We start from the raw sequence: 17,510 nt of genomic DNA, 5'->3' as shown, positions 1-17,510 counted from the left end.
GGAGGTGCACGGGGCGCCCTCGCCCGGCCGCACAGGTGTGCCGGGTGCCATGGAGACGGCGCCGCGCCAGCCCCCTCCTTCCCTGAGACCCGCGAGGCGCGGGGCGGGCGGCCGGCAGAGTCCGGCGGCGGACCGCAGCGCTGCGAGGGCGCTGCACCCCGAACCCCAAGGGAGTGAGCGCCCCCTGCCCGCCTGCGAGCGACCCGGTGAAGCGGGGACGAGGGTAGGCCACCCAGACCCCTGGTGCCTCTCTGCCCCAGCCCATCCGCCCGAAGGTGCCCACCTCCACTGAAAAGTGTCCCGGAGCAGACAGTATGGAGGGTGAGTGTCACTAGGGTCGGGAGTCAGGGTGGGATAGGCTACTGACCCGGGGACAGTGGTTGGGGGGCGGCCAGGGAGAAGAGACACTGTACCTTGGCAGCCAGAGACAGACACTAATGTGTGCGTGTCAGAGAGAGAGAGAGAGACAGACAGACAGACAAAGAGATACACACACACACACACACACACACACACACACACACACACACACACACACACACACACAAAGATGCAAAGACCGTGAGAGAAGGATAGAAACAGATCTGAGGGTGCCTCTGTGTTCATGGGGTTGGGAGGGGGAAAGATTTGCGTATGTGTGTGTATGTGTGTGAGAGAGACAGAAAGACAAGAGACAGGGAACCAGAGACACCGAGAGGGAGACAGACACAGAGATACGGGGAAGATGATGGCAGAGTGATGTGTGGGTGCCTCTATGTCCAGGGTGCGTGTGTGTGAAGGGGTGGGAGGCCCCCCGTGTCTGTGGGTGCGTGCGCACACCATCTCTAATCCCTAAACAGGAGCTCTTTTGTGACCAGGTGAGGATAGTTGAGGTACTACCTGTAGGGAACTGTTGTCACCAACTTAGCTGGCTGCTGGGCTCGGGAGAGGGATAGACTCCTAGAGGAGGTGGCCTCCATGATTCCCCTAGGAAAGGACCCAAACTCAGAGCCTAGGAGGAATAATAGCCCGAAGCTTAGTGTGCTGGCTTCAGCCATATCAGGTGAGGGTCCAGCCTCCCATCTCCGTCCATGTGGACAAAGGGAGTTATATTTAGATAAAGAAACTAGAGGACTGAGGGCTGGTCCACTGACTTGCTGGGTGTTTCTGAGATGGTGCCCAAGCCTTTCTGTACCAGCTGGTGGATAGAAGAACTAACACGCAATAGGACTTCATAGGGGTGGGGTGGGGTGGGGGTTGTGAAGATAGATTGAGACAGGGTGCATTGAACATATTCATACCAGTAAGTGAAAGCTGTTGAAAGCTCTGGGGTTCCAGTGAGTAATTGCAGGGGTCACTATGGGGAATAAAAAGGGGATTTTACAGGCAATCATGGGAGGTGCGCTGACAGCTTGCCAAGGAGCTGGGAAAAAGATGCAGGAGGAATGTGTAACCCGGGATGGAGTTGGAAGATCCCTAGAATCTGTAAGAAGGACGGTTAGCAAAGTGCCGAAAACCCCAGAGCGCAGAAGCACAAACAGAGCAAAGAGTGCTGGGAAGAGGCCAGATCTGCTCAGGGCTGGGAGCTTTGGGGCTTCTGACTGAGCTGAGTAGAAGAAAAAACCCCGAGGGGTGTGATGGACAGAAAGCATTGAGCAACCTGCAGCCAGTGAGCTCACCCTTCAAAACCTGGACACATGGCATCCCAGGGAGCCAGAGGCAGTTGCAGATAGGATCGTTGCTGAAGAGGAAATGACAGCAAATGAAAGGGGAGAAAAAAAAAAAGTCCTGAAGATAGGCACCTGTCCTGATTTTCAAAAAAAGGTGGAAAGATAATCTCTGAAACCCACTAAACTGCTCAAATGCAATGCTGGCCTCTTAGGATGCCAGAGGAAAATCACTGAACGCATAGTGAACATTTGAGAGACGAGAAAGCAAGAGCGTTTTGCAGAGGAAGCCGTTCTGCACACCTCCAAAGTCTGCGTGTGTTTGCCTAGACACGATAAACTAAATAAATTAAGTCAAAGATAAGAGGCACCTGCAGTGATGTCATTAACGAAGGCACTTAGGGGCTGGGGGTGGGGCTAACTGGCGCAAGAGGCTGTGAGTTCAGTCCCTAGCATGGGGAGGTGGGGAGACAGACTGTGCTTAGGATTGTGTTTGTTGACATGGAAATGTGTCCATCATCTACTGTGGATTGATTATGTTATGCGAGTTTATATTATAAACACGTTAAACGAGTATTAAAAAGCAGAGTTTAGAGTGCATGCAGAATAATCCCCCTATGCAAAGTTACATAGTTTTATTACTGGATCTATCTATCTATCTATCTATCTATCTATCTATCTATCTATCTATCTATCTCCATCATCTATCTGTGAATGAAATTCGTATACAGTGAGAGTCATTATCATCTTCTTTGGATTCCCTTCTTAGCGGCATCCCCTAAGACAAGGATTTAGGATCAGAGAGTTTATTTGGGAGTGGCCTCGGGGAAGCAGAGGTGAGGCGTGGGGAGACAGCAGAAAGAAAAGGAGATGGGGCAGAGGCCAGTTGGTAGATCTTGCTTGTCTAGTGTGAAGGAAGCTCTGGGCTCTATCCTCCAACAACTCATGAGCTGGGCTTGCTAGTAAATACCTGTAATCCCAGCATTTGGAAAGCAGAAGCTACATAGCAAGTTCAAGGCCAGCCTGGGCTAAATGAGAAGGGGCCCTAGCTGCTGCTTGCCCCTCTCTACTGGTTGAAGGTTATTCTACTCTGTAAGTTCTGGGTTGTTCCTGCTATGGCTTCAAAAAGCAAAATAGAGAGACCCTAGGTGTAGACAGAATGGGGCATTGGAAATATGAGAACCCCATTGTCCCAGCTGACACCTCTGGGCTAAGGGGATATGGCGTAAAAGCAATCAAATGCATTATCCCAGCAGGTGTATCCCAGGGTGTTCCCCGTTCAGTGACGGTCCCTCTGTCTTCTGTGGTGCTCGGAACCGTGTATGTCTTTAAGAACTAAAAACAGAACAACAAGAACACTTTCAGAGCGGGGGCTGGGACTCAGCAGTCAAGCCCTTGCCTGGCCTGCCTCAGGCTCAAGGCTTGAGCTCCAGTTCAGCAAAACAAACACAAATTTCCAGGGGGCAGGGGGAGAAAATAATCTAGTGTTCATTAGGAGCTTGTGTAAGAGCAAATCACAGCAAATTTCCTGTCTTGGGAGGCAAACAGATGGATTACAGCGGTGTTGCATGAACTGAGGAGAAGTCTAGAGGACTATCATCGAGGGGTGTCATTAAAGCCTTGAGAGCAGTTTCTGGGTCCCCAAGAGGGGGAAAAAGAGGCATGCTTCCCACATCTGTAGCTAGAAGCCCAAACAGCCATAAGGCCCAGTGGGAAAGGGGCTTATGGCACAAGGCCGAGCACCCGAGTTCAGACCCTCATCACCCACATAAAAGCTAAGTGCAGAGGTATGAGGTTATGTGCCTGTAACCTCAGCGCTACGAGGAGGGAGGAAGAAGCAGATCCTGGAGGCTTGCTGGCCCATAGATCAGAAATGGCGAGCTCTGGGTTCAGTGCAAGACCTGTCTGAAAAAATGACGGTGGAAGCCAGGTGTGGTGGTGCATGCCTTTAATCACAGCACTCGGGAGATGGAAACAAGCAGATCTCTATGAGGTCCTCGAGTTCCAGTCCAGCCTGATCTACATAGCAAGTTCCAAGCCTGCCAAGGCTACATCATGAGATTCTGTCTCAAAAATAAAAGGAAATTGGTAGATAGAGGAAGATACCAAAGTTGAACTCTGACCTCCCCAGGTTTGATTCCTGGCTAGACTGTAGAGAATTTTTTAAAAAATGTATTGTGTAGGTGTGTGCATCATGGCTGTATTTGGAGGTCAGAGGACAACAAGTCAGTTCTCATTTTCCTTTTTTTTTTTTTTTTTCTTTCCCGCTGAGACAGGCTCTTTCTATCTAGTCCTGGCTGTCCTAAAACTTGCTAGGTAGAACTTGCTTGGCTTCAAACTCACAGAGATCTGCCTCTATCCCCCTCACCCCAAGTGCTTAGGATTAAAGGTGGGGACTGCCACACTCAGCTATCCCTGTTCACTTTGACCTGGCTTCTGGAGATCAACTCAGGTTGCCAGACTTGTATGCAAGTGCCTTTCCCTGCTGAGCCAGCTTGCACGCCCCAGAGCTGGGATTCTTGAGTAGCCGGATCAGAACTATGACCTGGAGGGGACTCTGAGGTCTCAGAAGCTTCCTCCTAACCCCTGAAGACAGACACTTCATTCTGCAGAGCCCCAGCCTCATTCCTGGTGCCGCTGGTACAAGATGAAGGCTGAGTTGGAAGAGAGACTGCATCCCACCCTGACTCCGCAGACGCAGTAGCTTTCTCCTAGGAGCCCCTGGCACCCTTCATAGCTAGCCTGAGTGAGTTGAGGCACTGAGCATGTAGCATCCATGAGGCCCTGGGTTCAGTCCCTAGCACTGAATAAAACTGGGCTTCATGGCACACACCTATGATCCCAGCTCTCGAAGCAGAAAGATCAGAAGTTCAAGGTCATTCTTGGCTATATACAGAGTTTGAGGCCAACTTGGGCCACATGAGACTCTGTCAGAGAGAGACTGAGAGACAGAATATATTTCTGCCCAGCCAGGTATGTTGGCTCCAAAACAAACAACAAACAAACGACTCCAAAAGGTCCTGGCTCTGAGAGCCTGGAGGGTCCCGGGGAAGCAGCCGTTCAGTGCTGAGTGAGGGAACATGGTTAGTTTCTACCAGTTCTACTTAAACGACACGAACATGAAAGACACAAGCTCCGGCAAAGCCTTTTGCTGCTCTCATTAGCAACCGAAATTGCATGGAGAGTGATGCACTTTCAGATTTCAGGGTTGATTTCTTTTGAAATGCAAATGTCTCAGAGACTCAGCCTGGAGAACCGTCCTGAGCCATTTCCTCATCCAGGGAACAAGTTTATCAAAGTATTTTTTAAAAAAATATTTATTTTGGGTTTTCATGAGACAAGATTTTTCTGCGTAGACCATGGCTGTCCTGGAACTCATTCTGTAGACCAGGCTGGCTTTGAACTCCACCTGCCTCTGCCTCCCAAGGATTGAGACTAAAAGGCATGTGCCACCACTCGCCCTGCTCTTTTTTTTTTTTTTTAATTAAAAACTAAAAACTTATGTGTGTCTCTGTGTGGCTATGTACATATGAGGGCAGATTACCAACCCCCCCACGCCAAAAGAGGGTGGTATCAGACCCCCCCCCCCAACTGCAGCTCCAGGCAGTTAGTTGTAAGCCCCACCCCCAACCCCAGGTAGGTGCTGGGAACCTGACTCAGGTTCTTATGCTGCTGCCCCCTGCTGAGCCGTCTCTCCAGCTCCGTCAAAGTCTTTCCTAAACAAGACCCTGCTGAGAAATGAGAGACAAGAAACCCACTGGGGACCGGGACACAGAAGCTCTGGGTGCGGACACGTGGTAAGGAAGTGTTACGGAAGAATGGATCCCAAAGAACTAGGTTTTCCTTCTTGGCTTCTTAGCTGAGCCCAGAATGGCTCTGGTTCTGCCTCTGACCATTGTATCTTCCTGCTTCAGGCAGTGCTGTCTTTGTTCTGTGACAAGGTTGCCCTCAAACTTACTACGTAGCTGAGGATGACTTTGAACTCTGGATCCTCCTGCCTTTACCTGCCCCTTTGCCTTGAGCGATGTTTTACTTGATCCTTGTGGCATTCATGATGTCAGACATGCACCGGCATTCGGAAGTCCAGGCCCTCTCCTAATTACTCAAAGAGCCCTAATGGGACACTTGAGGGCTTTAGAGGTGGCCTGATGGACTCAAAGAGGATGGGACACTATGGGAGGTAACAGAGCCGGGGGTGGGGGTGGGGAGGGGGCGCTCAGACTTGAAGCATGTCCCCCACGAATCCTGAGGTCAAGTAGGGGCAGAATCCCTGTACTGTTCCTCCACCCTGTGCTCTGAGAGCAAGTCTCCTTGTCTTTGAGCTTTGATTTTCCTGTGAAATGAAAAGAATTCTTCCCTGGTCAGAGGTAGCTGGATAATGCATAAGACACATGTTTAAAACTGGCAAGGTGATGCACACCTCTAATTCCAGCCCTTGGAATGTGGAGGTAAGAAGACCAAGAAAGAGCAGCCTAGGCTGCATGAGACCACCCCTTCCCTTTCTGAAAGGGCCAATAACCATGAAAAGAACAGAAAGCAGAGCCCGTGTAGGGCAGCTAAAGCAGTGCTTGGAGGAAAATTCATTACCCTCAGAACTGGGGACCATTCATTCACCATCTCTGTGTTCTAGGTCACACACTAGATAGTGGTGGCCTTTGAAGCTGAGTGAGGCATGGCAGCTGCCTCTAAGATGTGTCCAGTGTTGAGGAAAGAAAGAATCTTCTATCTGTAGCAGCACTAGGAAGTGGAATAGGGTGAGCAGTGTGGTATTGAGGGATTGAGCTGGCTGACCCGGAAGAAGTAGCCATCAGCCTGGACAGGAAACTATAGATATACAGGAAACTATAGACAGACAGGAAGCTATAGACAGACAGGAAACTACAGAGCATGTTCAGCCTGGCCCTGAGCAAGCCAAAGGATGGCAGGTCTCCATCCCCTTTAAGTCTGTTCCACTTCTGCTTACCTTTTTAAAAAGGTTTTCTTTTTATTTTTTAATTGTATGTGAGTATCTGCATGTATGTATACTATGTGTGTGCCTGGTGCCCATGGAACCCAGAAGCAGGCAACGGATGCCCTAGAACTGGAGTTACAGATGGTTGTGAACCAGTATGTGGGTGATGAGAACCAAACCCAGATCCTCTCCAAGAGCAGCAAGTGCTCTTAACCACTGAGACACCCATCTTTCTCAAGTTTGCAATCCCTTTCAAGGGGCTGAGGGGATGTGCTCAATATGTGAGATAAGAGCGATTCCGTTTCCGGGAGAAGTAAAGGACGTGAAGGGAGGTGTTTCTGAATACAGGTGTTGATGGTGAAAGGGCAAACACACACCAGAGAGTTGCTGGGAGAGAGAGAGAGAGAGAGAGAGAGAGAGAGAGAGAGAGAGAGAGAGATGGAAACGCCCCGTGTAGCCGGGCAGTGGTGGTGCACATCTTTAATCCCAGCCCTCGGGAGGCAGGGGCAGGCAGATCTCTGTGAGTTCAAGGCCAGCCTGGTCTACAGAGTGAGATCGAGGACAGCCAGGGCTACACACACACACACACACACACACACACACACGAGAGAGAGAGAGAGAGAGAGAGAGAGAGAGAGAGAGAGAGAGAGAGAGAGAGGAAGGAAGAAAGAGAAACAAAGAAAAGGTGGGGATTTTAGCCAGAGAAGCAGCAGGTGAGGAAGAATTGCCTGATGGCTCTGCAAAGCCCATTTCAGATGGAGCGGGTTCCTTATTCACTTCGGCCACTAGATGGGGACTGGGCTCTGGGAAGGTGCGTGTCTAGGGAACTCAGGGAAGCCCTATTATTCACTGGAGGGGGCAGGTGCCCTAGAATGATAGTGGCTTTGCTATGGGGAAGGGCATGATTTGGGGGCCTCGGGACTCGAAGGCACTTAAGGACCATTTGTTTACGAGTCCTTGTTACACCTGCAGTATCGAGGGACTGGGCTTGGGGCAGGCATGGCCGAATCACTCCCATCTTGGGTGGTTTCCCTCCACCAGGATGGATGTGTCTTCATCTTCAACAGGGGTTGGTCAGCTGGAGGGGGCGGGGCCTGATCTCCCCAGGTGGTTGATGGGGTCTAACTACTGCAGGCCTGGTCCAACAAGGAGATAAAAGGGCTTGCTTGGGGCTAAAGAGGGGGCTCAGTGTAAGAGCAGTGGCTGCTCTGGCTTACAATCATCCACAACGGTCGGGGGAGGGTGCCCTCTTCTGGCCTCCGCAGGCACCAGGCACTCAAGTGGTGCACAGACACACAGGCACACACATTTCGTATGGTACTCCAGTCATCTGCTCAGGTTTGTCAACTCCAAGGATTTCTGAAGGCTCACTTGCTTTTACTTACTGCCTTAGTTAGGGCTTCTGTTGCTGTGAAGAGACACCATAACCATGGCAACTCCTATAAAGGAAAACGTTTCATTGGGTCTGGCTTACAGTTTCAAAAGTTGAGTCTATTATCATCATGGCAGGACATGGCAGCATGCAGGCAGACATGGTGCTGGAGAAGGAGCTGAGAGTCCTACATCTTGATCTGTAGGTAACAGGAAGTGAACTTTCACACTGGGCAGGGCTTGAGCATATATGAGACCTTAAAGTTGGTGCCCACAGTGACACACTTCCTCCAACAAGGCCACACCTCCTAATAGTGCCACTCCCTAAGGGCCAAGCATTCAAACACATGAGTCTATGGCGGGGGGGGGGGGGGGGGGGGGGGGCATACCTATTTGAACCACCACATTCCACTCCCTGACCCCCATATGCTTGTAGCCATAACATAATGCAAAACGCGTTTAGTCTAACTTCTAAAGTCCCCATAGTTTATCACAGTCTCAACAATGTTTAAAAGTCCAAAGTTCAAAATTTCTTCTGAGATTCATCCAATCTCTTAACTGTAATCCCCTATAAAATAATAAAAAAAACAGATCACGTATTTCCAACATATAATGGCATGAGATGTACATTACTGTTCAAAAAAATAGGGAAAGGAACATAGTGAGGAAATACTAGACCAAAGCAAGACCAAAAACTATCTGGGAAAACTCCAAACTCTGCATCTCCATGTCTGATGTCAAAATGCTCTTTGTATCTCCAATTCAGCTTATTGACTGCAACACACTTCTTTCTCTTGAGCTGGTTCCACTCCCTGTTAGCAGCTTTCCTCGGCAGGTATCCCATGACTCTGGCATGTCCAACATCTTGGGGTCTCTAAGGCAATCCAGGCTTCACCTTCATAGCTTCAAGCAATGGCCTCTCTGGGCCTCCATGCAGGGATACCCCTGCCACGTGCCTGGCCTCAGTGGCTTTCCCTAGTCTCAGAGGGAGACTCCATAACCCCTTTCTTGTATCCTTGACTCTAAAGCCAGAACCATGTGGCCAAAGCTGCCAAGTTTTGCTGCTGGCTAGGAACATGGCCCCCTTGTTCAATTACATCTTCACCAGCTTTCGGTTTACCATGGTTTCCTTCACTGTCTAAGCTTAGCTGTCCTGAAACTTGCTCTGTAGATCAGGCTGGCCTCAAACTCAGACATCTGCTGGCCTCTGCCTTCTGAGTACTGGGGTTAAAGGTGTGCCATGACACTTGGACCTAAGATATTCTTTAATTCCTTTTCACAAGTTGGAAGCTTAGAGCTGGGTGGGGTCTTGCCCTGAGGTCACTACTCCCTTTATCCCATTTCTTAATTTGTTTATCTCCTTGAACACAGGACTTACCTCTAGTCTACCTCCTGGTGCTCCTTTCCTCCTCAAATTGTACACTTTGTTTATTCCTTTTCATTATAAATCTTCATTAGAGTGAACACTAGTAACCACATGACAGAGCCTATACTAGGCTGTTTTGAGATTTCCTTTGCCAGTGCAATTAATCCAAAACTCTTCACTTTAGCCTCAGGCAGACTTTTTGGACAAGGGTAAAAAGTAGCCACATTCTTCACCAAAATATCACAAGAATGAGCTCTAGGCAACATAATAAAATTCTTCTCTGAAACCTCCTGAGCCAGCACCCCACAGTTTTTCGTTCTCAGCACCACTGTCTTCCATGCTCCTACTAGTACGGCCCGTTAAGCAGCACTTAAAGCATTCTACTGCTTTCCTAAACCACAGTCCCATAGTCTGTACTACTCCAAACAAAAAGCATGGTCAGGCCTACCACAGCAATACACGAGTCCCTGGTACCAACTTCTGTCTTAGGGTTAGGGTTTCTGTTGCTGTGAAGAGACACCACAACCAAGGCAACTCTTATAAAGGAAAACTTTTAATTGAGGCTGGCTTACAGTACAGAGGTTTAGTCCATTATCATCATGGTGGCATGCAGGCAGACATGGTGCTGGAGAAGTTCTACATCTTGATCCTTAGGGAGCAGAAGAAGCAACTGTGAACCACACTGGGTATAGCTTAAGCATATGAGACCTCAAAACCCGCCCCCACAGTGACCCACTTCCTCCAACAAGGCTACACCTACTCAACAAGGCCACACCTCCTCATAGTGTCACTCCCTATGGGCCAAGCATTCAAACCCCTCAGAGGCCCAGGATGATCAACTTAAGTCCCCTTATATTAACCAAGATGCCGAGGTTGCAAGCAACAGATGCTGGTGCCAACTTGACCAACCAGAAACTTCTAGGAAGGGGGCTGAATGGTCATCCAGTGGACAGGAAAGCTGAGTTACTAGGACCCACAATCAGAACCAAAGCAAACGAACTCTCATTGGCTGTCATTTGTCTAGGCATGGGTGCAGACTTCTGATTGACAGTCCCCCCAAATGCTGCATGCAGGAAGAAGGGCTGGAGCCTCAAGGGAAAACTCACCATGCTCCAGGAAGGGGGCGGGGTAATGGATATAGAGTGGTTGGCACCCTCCCGTGCTCACTGTTCCCCTGAAAGTGTGTGCTCTGTTTAGAGAGGATCCAACACATTCAAAGACCATAATTGCCTTCTGGACAGGAATCATTTCATGCCAAAACAAGAGAAAGCCTTTTCAGAAGTGCATCCAAGTACATCAAAGACTTTGGGGACCCACCCCCAAGTGTTAAAGTCTCACTAAAGCTTGGTGCTCGAGGGCAGAAATGGCACAAGTCAGTGGCTCTCAAATCACAAGGGACTCATCAGAGGAGCTTTTAAAGAAAGTATTCCCAAATGCCACCTCCAGACCCAAGGCGGGCGAGGTGATGTAGAGGAAATGCCTCCTTAAAATCAAGGTGATTGTGGTGTGAGTTGGAGAGCCAACGACATCATCCATATTTTATCCCATGTTTCCATTTCCCTGTGATCAGAAGAGTCAAAATCAAGAGTTAGAATGAAGGAAACCAAAAAATCACCTGAAGAAACGCCACCCCCCAATGGACAAATACTGTCATTCAAAAAAAAAATCATCTGCATTTCTCATACACACATTTTATATGGGATTAAAATAGTGCATGTTTATACTGTTTTGTGACCACCAGAACTCGAGGTCAATATTTTCCCTATGCTACTAGACCTCCTTCTAAACACCATGATAACCCCCTCTTCCTGAAGTGGAGTGGCAGGTCTGGGAACCAGTCACTTGTTGAGGCTGGTGCCCCGCCCCTGCAACACACTCCAACCTCTCCACCCACCGCACCGCTGTCTTTGCCAATCTGACTGATGCAAAGGTTACACTGAGTTCTCTTTTAAAGGGCACCTCTCACATTGCCAATGAGTTTGAACTTTTTGTTTCAAGTGGTTATTAGCCATCTGTCCTGTGCTGTGCTCCGTGACTTTGGCAGCCCCTAGTGTGGCGTTCCTCAGGGGTTCCGGTGCCCGGGTTCACCGATAGGCTCCCAGAGGTGATATTGAATGGATCTGGGGCTGAACTCCCTTGTGTTACCAGGACACACCGGAAGGTACCACCAATGATGGTTAGGAAGGCTCTGAACTCCGGGGCACACTTAGACTGGGGCTGGGCTGGGCTCCTTCTTTGGACTTTGCTTCTTGTTCACAGGTCTTTTGCTGCTACTTGGCTGCCATCAGAGGACCCGGCATCAAGTGAACTTGACCTCTGACCTCTGTCTAGTGTAGTAAGAGGGATCGGGTTCCTAGAAGTAACATGATCTACCCTAGGCCGTGGCCAGGAAATGCTTTCTTTTTTTTTTCTTTTTTTGTTTGCTTGTTTTGTTTTGACAGTGCCGGGGATTGAACCCAGGCCCTGTACATGATAAGCAAGTACTCTACCATCGAATCATACCCCTCTCTAATGCTTTAAAATTTCAAACAGATGGCTGGGACCCAGTGACAGAGCACTGGTCTAGCAAGCATGAGGCCCCAGGTTCAATTCTCAGTGCTGCAAAATAGCAAATAAAATAAGGACTGGGGAGATGGCAACAGGTGAAGCGCTTTCTACAAGCATGAGGGGGACCTGAGTCACACCCACCCCCAGAACCTACATGAAAAAGCCAGGGGCTGTGGCATGCACCTGTCACCATCTCAGTGCTGGCGAGCCAAAGACAGGAGGATCCCAGGCCTTGCTGGGCTGCCAGTCCAGCCAAATTGGCAAGCTCCAGGTTCAGCGAGAGTAGATAGCAGTCGATGAAGACACCTGGCATTGACCTCTGGCCTGCAAACTCATATACATACATATGTGAGTGCGCGCACACACACATGTGGACACATCCACACCTAACAAAGAACAGAGAGGAAGACCGGAGAGATGGCTCAGTGCTTCAGAGCACTGGATGCTCTTGCAGAGGACCCTGGTTCAGTTCCCAACACCTACATGGTGGGTCACAACCATCTGTAACTCCAGCTCCAGGGGATCTGGCACCCTCCTCTGGCCTCCTCAGGCACCAGGCACATACTTGGTATGCATAAATACATGCAGGCAAAACACTCTCACACACAAAATAAAAATAATTTTTTTTCTTGGGATGAAAAATGAATAACAAAACAGTTTGTTGATCCGTGCCCCCTCCCCGCCTGCACCAGGCTTTCTGGTTCTCTGGGTCAGGGATAAGGCCTGAGACTCCCTGAGGAGTTCCATGTGATGCCGGTAGTTAACAACCACACTTTGAGAGACTCTGTGCTCTGACCGCTTTAGTCCAGCTTTTGCTGGTGCAGGTGTGACCTCCTACGCCAATCAGGGTACCCTAGAGGCAGCCATCATTACATCCTGAGGCTTCTGGGAAACTCATCCAACTGGGGAATGTAATTGGGTTCAGCGGATGAAAAGTTCACAGGATGTAATCATAAGGGCAGCTGCCAGGTCCCAGAAAGGCTGAGTGGGGAGTGTTAATGAGGTTCTGGCTGCTGGCATGGGACTCAGACTGATGGAGGTATGAGGGCTCTGGGTCAGGGGAAATAGACAGGAATAGGAAGGTTTTCTTCTGGGATTATTCAGTGCTGGGAGCTGGGCTAAGTCTCGGGATGGATGCCCAGGTGTTTAGACATTAGAGATGGACAAGGTCACTCCAAGACACTTCGAGGGGACAGACTGGATAATGAGCTCATTTGAGGGCTGAGCAAAGGGAGTATGGGAAGCAGGCTAGGATCCAGCCTGAAACGTTTCTGGCAATTTCCTCTACCTATTTATCCACCCTGTTATTACTGGTTGTTTATTGAACCATTTACTATGACCAGGCGCTAACAAGATACCAGAGACACTTCCCAACCAGACAGGGAAGCACACGCCAATCCAGGAGATAACTCTTAAGCACAGGAGGGGGAAAGACAGTGAACCTTAATAAATCATTGGCGGATTCACATACAAGACCCAAATGAGGGGTACGACTGGGGCGCCTGTTCTAAATGGAGTCATCAGGCTCAGCTTCTCCAGGAAGACATCAGAGTTGAGATGGGGAGGAGGAGAAGAGCAAAGGCCCTGGGGTCGGAAAACGCAAGGGGATGTGCAAGTGTCCAGAACTTCATGGGCAAAGGAGAAGTGGAGCTATTCAAGACCGTGGAGAGGTCAGCAGGGGTCAGAGCCTGCTGGGTGTTGAAGGATGAGTTAAGGAGAGCCGAACCTAGTGGTACAGGCATGGGATGTGGGGGCAGGAAGATCCAGAGTTCAAGGCTAAGGGATAGAGAGATAGACGGCTCAGTGGTTAAGAGCACTTACTAGCCAGGCAGTGGTGGCGCACGCCTTTAATCCCAGCACTTGGGAGGCAGAGCCAGGCAGATCTCTGTGAGTTCGAGGCCAGCCTGGTCTACAGAGCGAGATCCAGGACAGCCAGGGCTACAGAGAGAAGCCCTGGAGAGAGAGAGAGGGAGAGAGGGGGGAGAGAGAGAGAGAGAGAGAGAGAGAGAGAGAGAGAGAGAGAGAGAGAGCTCACTTACTGCTCTTGCAGAAGATGCATGTTAGATTCCTAGCACCCACGTGGCAGCTCACAACCATCTGTAATTGACACCTTCTTCTGGCATCAGGGCCAACTGTATGCATATGCTACACAGACATAAATGCAGCCAAAACACTCATATACATAAAACAAAAATAACAAATAAGTCTTAAAAAAAAAACAGTTCAAGGCCGGTCTCAGCTACATGGTGAGTCCATGGTCATCGTGGGTGTTTAGAAAGGGATCCACTGAGGCCACCAGGCTCCCCAGACACACCTGGGCATCACAGCTTTAGCTTGAACTGCAGATTACAAGAACTCCGTTGCACAGAGAGTGGAGCTTAAGAAACAATACCGTGAGGGGGCAGTCTGCACCATCCAGCCCGCAGGAAACCCCACAGACAAGCCACATGATCTTCAGCACAAATGAGTTGCGGGGACTGGTGGTTGGTGAAGGGACAGGAAACCTGTGACCTGAGAGGCTGAGGAGTGACATCACCTAAGTGTGGTAGAAGGGGGAGTCGGTGTGTGTGTGTGTGTGTGTGTGTGTGTGTGTGTGTGTGTGTGTGAACATACATACTACGGCATGTCAATGGAGGTCAGAGGACACCTTGTGGGAGTCGGTTTTCTTCTCCAGGAGGGTTCCAGGGGTCAAACTCAGGCCATCAGGCTTGACAGCAGGCACCTTACCTGTCGGGCCATCTCCATGGCCCGGTTTGGTTTGGTTTTGTGAAAAGGGTTCATGTCGTCCAGGCTGGCCTCAAACTCAACGTGTTTCCAAGGATGACCTTGGACCTCTCATCCGGCCTCTGGAGGTATAGGTTTATGGGTGTCCCACACCTGGCTTGTGCGCTGCTGGGCTTTTTGGATGTTCATCAAGTACTCTACTAACTGAGCTCCCTGTCCAACTCCTGGATCTCCAGGCGGTGGTGGCGCACGCCTTTAATCCCAGCACTCGGGAGGCAGAGCCAGGCGGATCTCTGTGAGTTCGAGGCCAGCCTGGGCTACCAAGTGAGTTCCAGGAGAGGCGCAAAGCTACACAGAGAAACCCTGTCTCGAAAAACCAAAAAAAAAAAAAAGAAAAAAAAAAAAAATTAGATGTCGGGGGCTCTGGGTTTTAGAGCGGTGGCCACGACCGTGTAGAGGGTGATAGAGATTTACAATACGCCCCCATGTCCCGCAGACCTAGATACTTCCGCCTAGCCATTTCCGGGTCAAAATAGCCATTTCCGGGTCAAAACGTCTTGCGTGGCCAGGAACCCGTGGCTTTGCGTGGTTGCGTAACCATGTGATCTACGCACGCGCATGCGTGGAGTAGCCACATGAGCCTGTGTGCGCAGGCGCGGGCCCAGCCTTTATAAGCCGGCGCCATATTCCCGGCGCCATCTCTTTAATCACGTGTGTTTCCACAGGCCTGTCACGTCTGTCTCTCTTTCCTATCTTAATAAAACTCTTGTTAGGGGATTCTGTCGTGTTTCGTGACATTTCCTCCTCGCGGGGTAAGAGCGCCGCCAAATCACTAACAGAGGGAGCTCAGGGTTTCTGTTGGAAGATTCAGGAGGAGAAGCGGCGTCACCAAGGGCTGTCCGTCATGTTCTCTTTCAACATGTTTGACCACCGGATTCCCCGGGTCTTCCAGAACCGCGCCTCTACGCAGTACCGCCGCTTCTCCGTGTCTATGCTAGCGGGGCTTAATGGCAGGTCAGAGGTGGAGAAAGGAGGGAAGATAATTATGCCGCCCTCAGCCCTCGATCAGCTCAGCCGGCTCAGCATTACCTATCCTATGCTGTTTAAACTGACCAATAAGAATTCAGACCGAATGACACACTGTGGTGCACTGGAGTTTGTTGCCGATGAAGGCATCTGTTACCCTCCCCCGCTGGGTGATGCAGAATTTGCTGTTGGAAGAGGGGGGCCTGGTTCAGGTGGAGAGTGTCAACCTTCAAGTGGCTACCTACTCTAAGTTCCAGCCTCAGAGCCCGGACTTCCTGGATATCACCAGCCCTAAAGCAGTATTAGAAAATGCATTGAGAGACTTTGCCTGTCTGACCACTGGAGATGTGATTGCTATCAACTACAATGACAAGATCTATGAACTGCGGGGTGATGGAGACCAAACCTGACAAGGCTGTGTCCATTATTGAATGTGACATGAGTGTGGATTTTGATGCTCCCTTGGGCTACAAAGAACCAGAAAGACCAGTACAGCATGAGGAGTCAATAGAAGGAGAAGCTGACCACAGTGGCTATGCTGGAGAAGTGGGCTTCCTTCCGTGCCTTCTCTGGTTCTGGGAATAGACTGGATGGAAAGAAGAAAGGGGTTGAGCCCAGTCCCTCCCCCGTCAAGCCTGGAGACATTAAAAGAGGGATTCCTAATTACGAATTTAAGCTTGGTAAGATCACTTTCATCAGAAATTCACGTCCATTGGTCAAAAAGGTTGAAGAGAATGAAGCTGGGGGCAGATTTGTTGCTTTCTCTGGAGAAGGACAGTCGCTGTGGAAGAAGGGGAGAAAGCCTTAAATCCAAAGCTGTTGGCTGGCTGGAAAATAAAGACCGTTTGCAACACACTGGCTTCTGGTTACTGTCTCTGACAAGTTCAGAGAATGCTCTCTTACGTAGGGTTTGTTTAGAGTTACCTGCGAAACAGCGGAACTGGAGGTTGTGCGCTTAACCTGGGGAAGAGAAATCGCTCTCAGGTCCCATAGGTGGCGGCCTCCTCTACTTCATGCATTCTGCTCCAGGGCTCCCCCAGGCCTTGCAGACCACTTCCCCTTCCTGCCTTGCTCTTCCTTCCCAGGTCAGTACAGGGCAGTGTCTTCAGCAGATTACGGCTACTCAGGCCAGGAGCTGAGTACCTGACAAAGATGGTCTCTACCTTTATTTATAGTCTTCAGAAGGGATCCCATCCAGATAAATTCATCCTCATTTTGATCTGCTGGCTGTCACTGAATTCCATGGGGAAGCCAGATATGGAAGTTAGAATGAATAAATGCTGAAGTTATGCCCCCCCATTGCAATTTTATTTATTACCCAAAGTTCTGATAGTTTGTCTGTTTTTCAAGTACTAGGATTGAATTAAAACCTCATGAATATTAAGCATGCCACACACTCTGCCACTGGGGTTCACCCACACCCCATTTTCTTACTGTTTTATTGTCTTCACATCTGCACTTTGTATGATGTAAGATCTTTTGACATACTGATCTAATTATTTAAAATTTGTTCCTTCAGAATAATTCTTATTCAAGAATTAAATAAACTGATTAAAACTCAAAACAAAAAAATTAGCTGTCTTTTTTTTTTTTAAAGATAGAAAACTATTTTTCAGTTGGGAAATTTTCATTTCAGTTTCAAAATGTTGGTTAATACTTGCTTCAGAATAAGTGAAGAAGAGAGTCAGTGGTTGTTGAAGGTGGACAGTATTCACGTGGGAGTCCTTGTTAACCATTCCATCCCTAATGGTTCATTAAACTTTATACTCTCACGTATATTCCCTGGGACAGTCTCTTATGTATATGTCTGATGTGTTTATATTATAGTAAAGGGGTTTGAGTGCCCTTAGAGTGCTTGAAAGTGTGGGAATGTGCTGTT

The 17,510-nt window shown here is 49.3% G+C and overlaps 1 protein-coding gene and 1 pseudogene across 1 annotated transcript in view; both read left to right on the top strand.

Moving 5' to 3' along the window:
* Window positions 1-94: 94 nt before the first annotated feature.
* The window catches only part of Npffr1 (neuropeptide FF receptor 1), a 41,803-nt gene continuing 24,387 nt past the window's right edge, over window positions 95-17,510 (top strand). The window contains exon 1 of the mRNA XM_052744888.1: window positions 95-321. Within this exon, the coding sequence (XP_052600848.1) occupies window positions 315-321 (7 nt within the window). The 5' untranslated portion in view covers window positions 95-314. The remainder of the gene's footprint in view (window positions 322-17,510) is intronic.
* LOC128114700 (ubiquitin recognition factor in ER-associated degradation protein 1-like) lies at window positions 15,510-16,487 on the top strand (annotated as a pseudogene).

Source organism: Peromyscus californicus, unplaced genomic scaffold (genome assembly GCF_007827085.1).
Source record: "Peromyscus californicus insignis strain IS unplaced genomic scaffold, ASM782708v3 Scaffold_19__1_contigs__length_69161282, whole genome shotgun sequence".
NCBI lineage: Eukaryota > Metazoa > Chordata > Mammalia > Rodentia > Cricetidae > Peromyscus > Peromyscus californicus.
The sequence above is the reverse complement of the archived record's forward strand: the minus strand, read 5'-3'. Positions and strand labels throughout refer to the sequence as shown.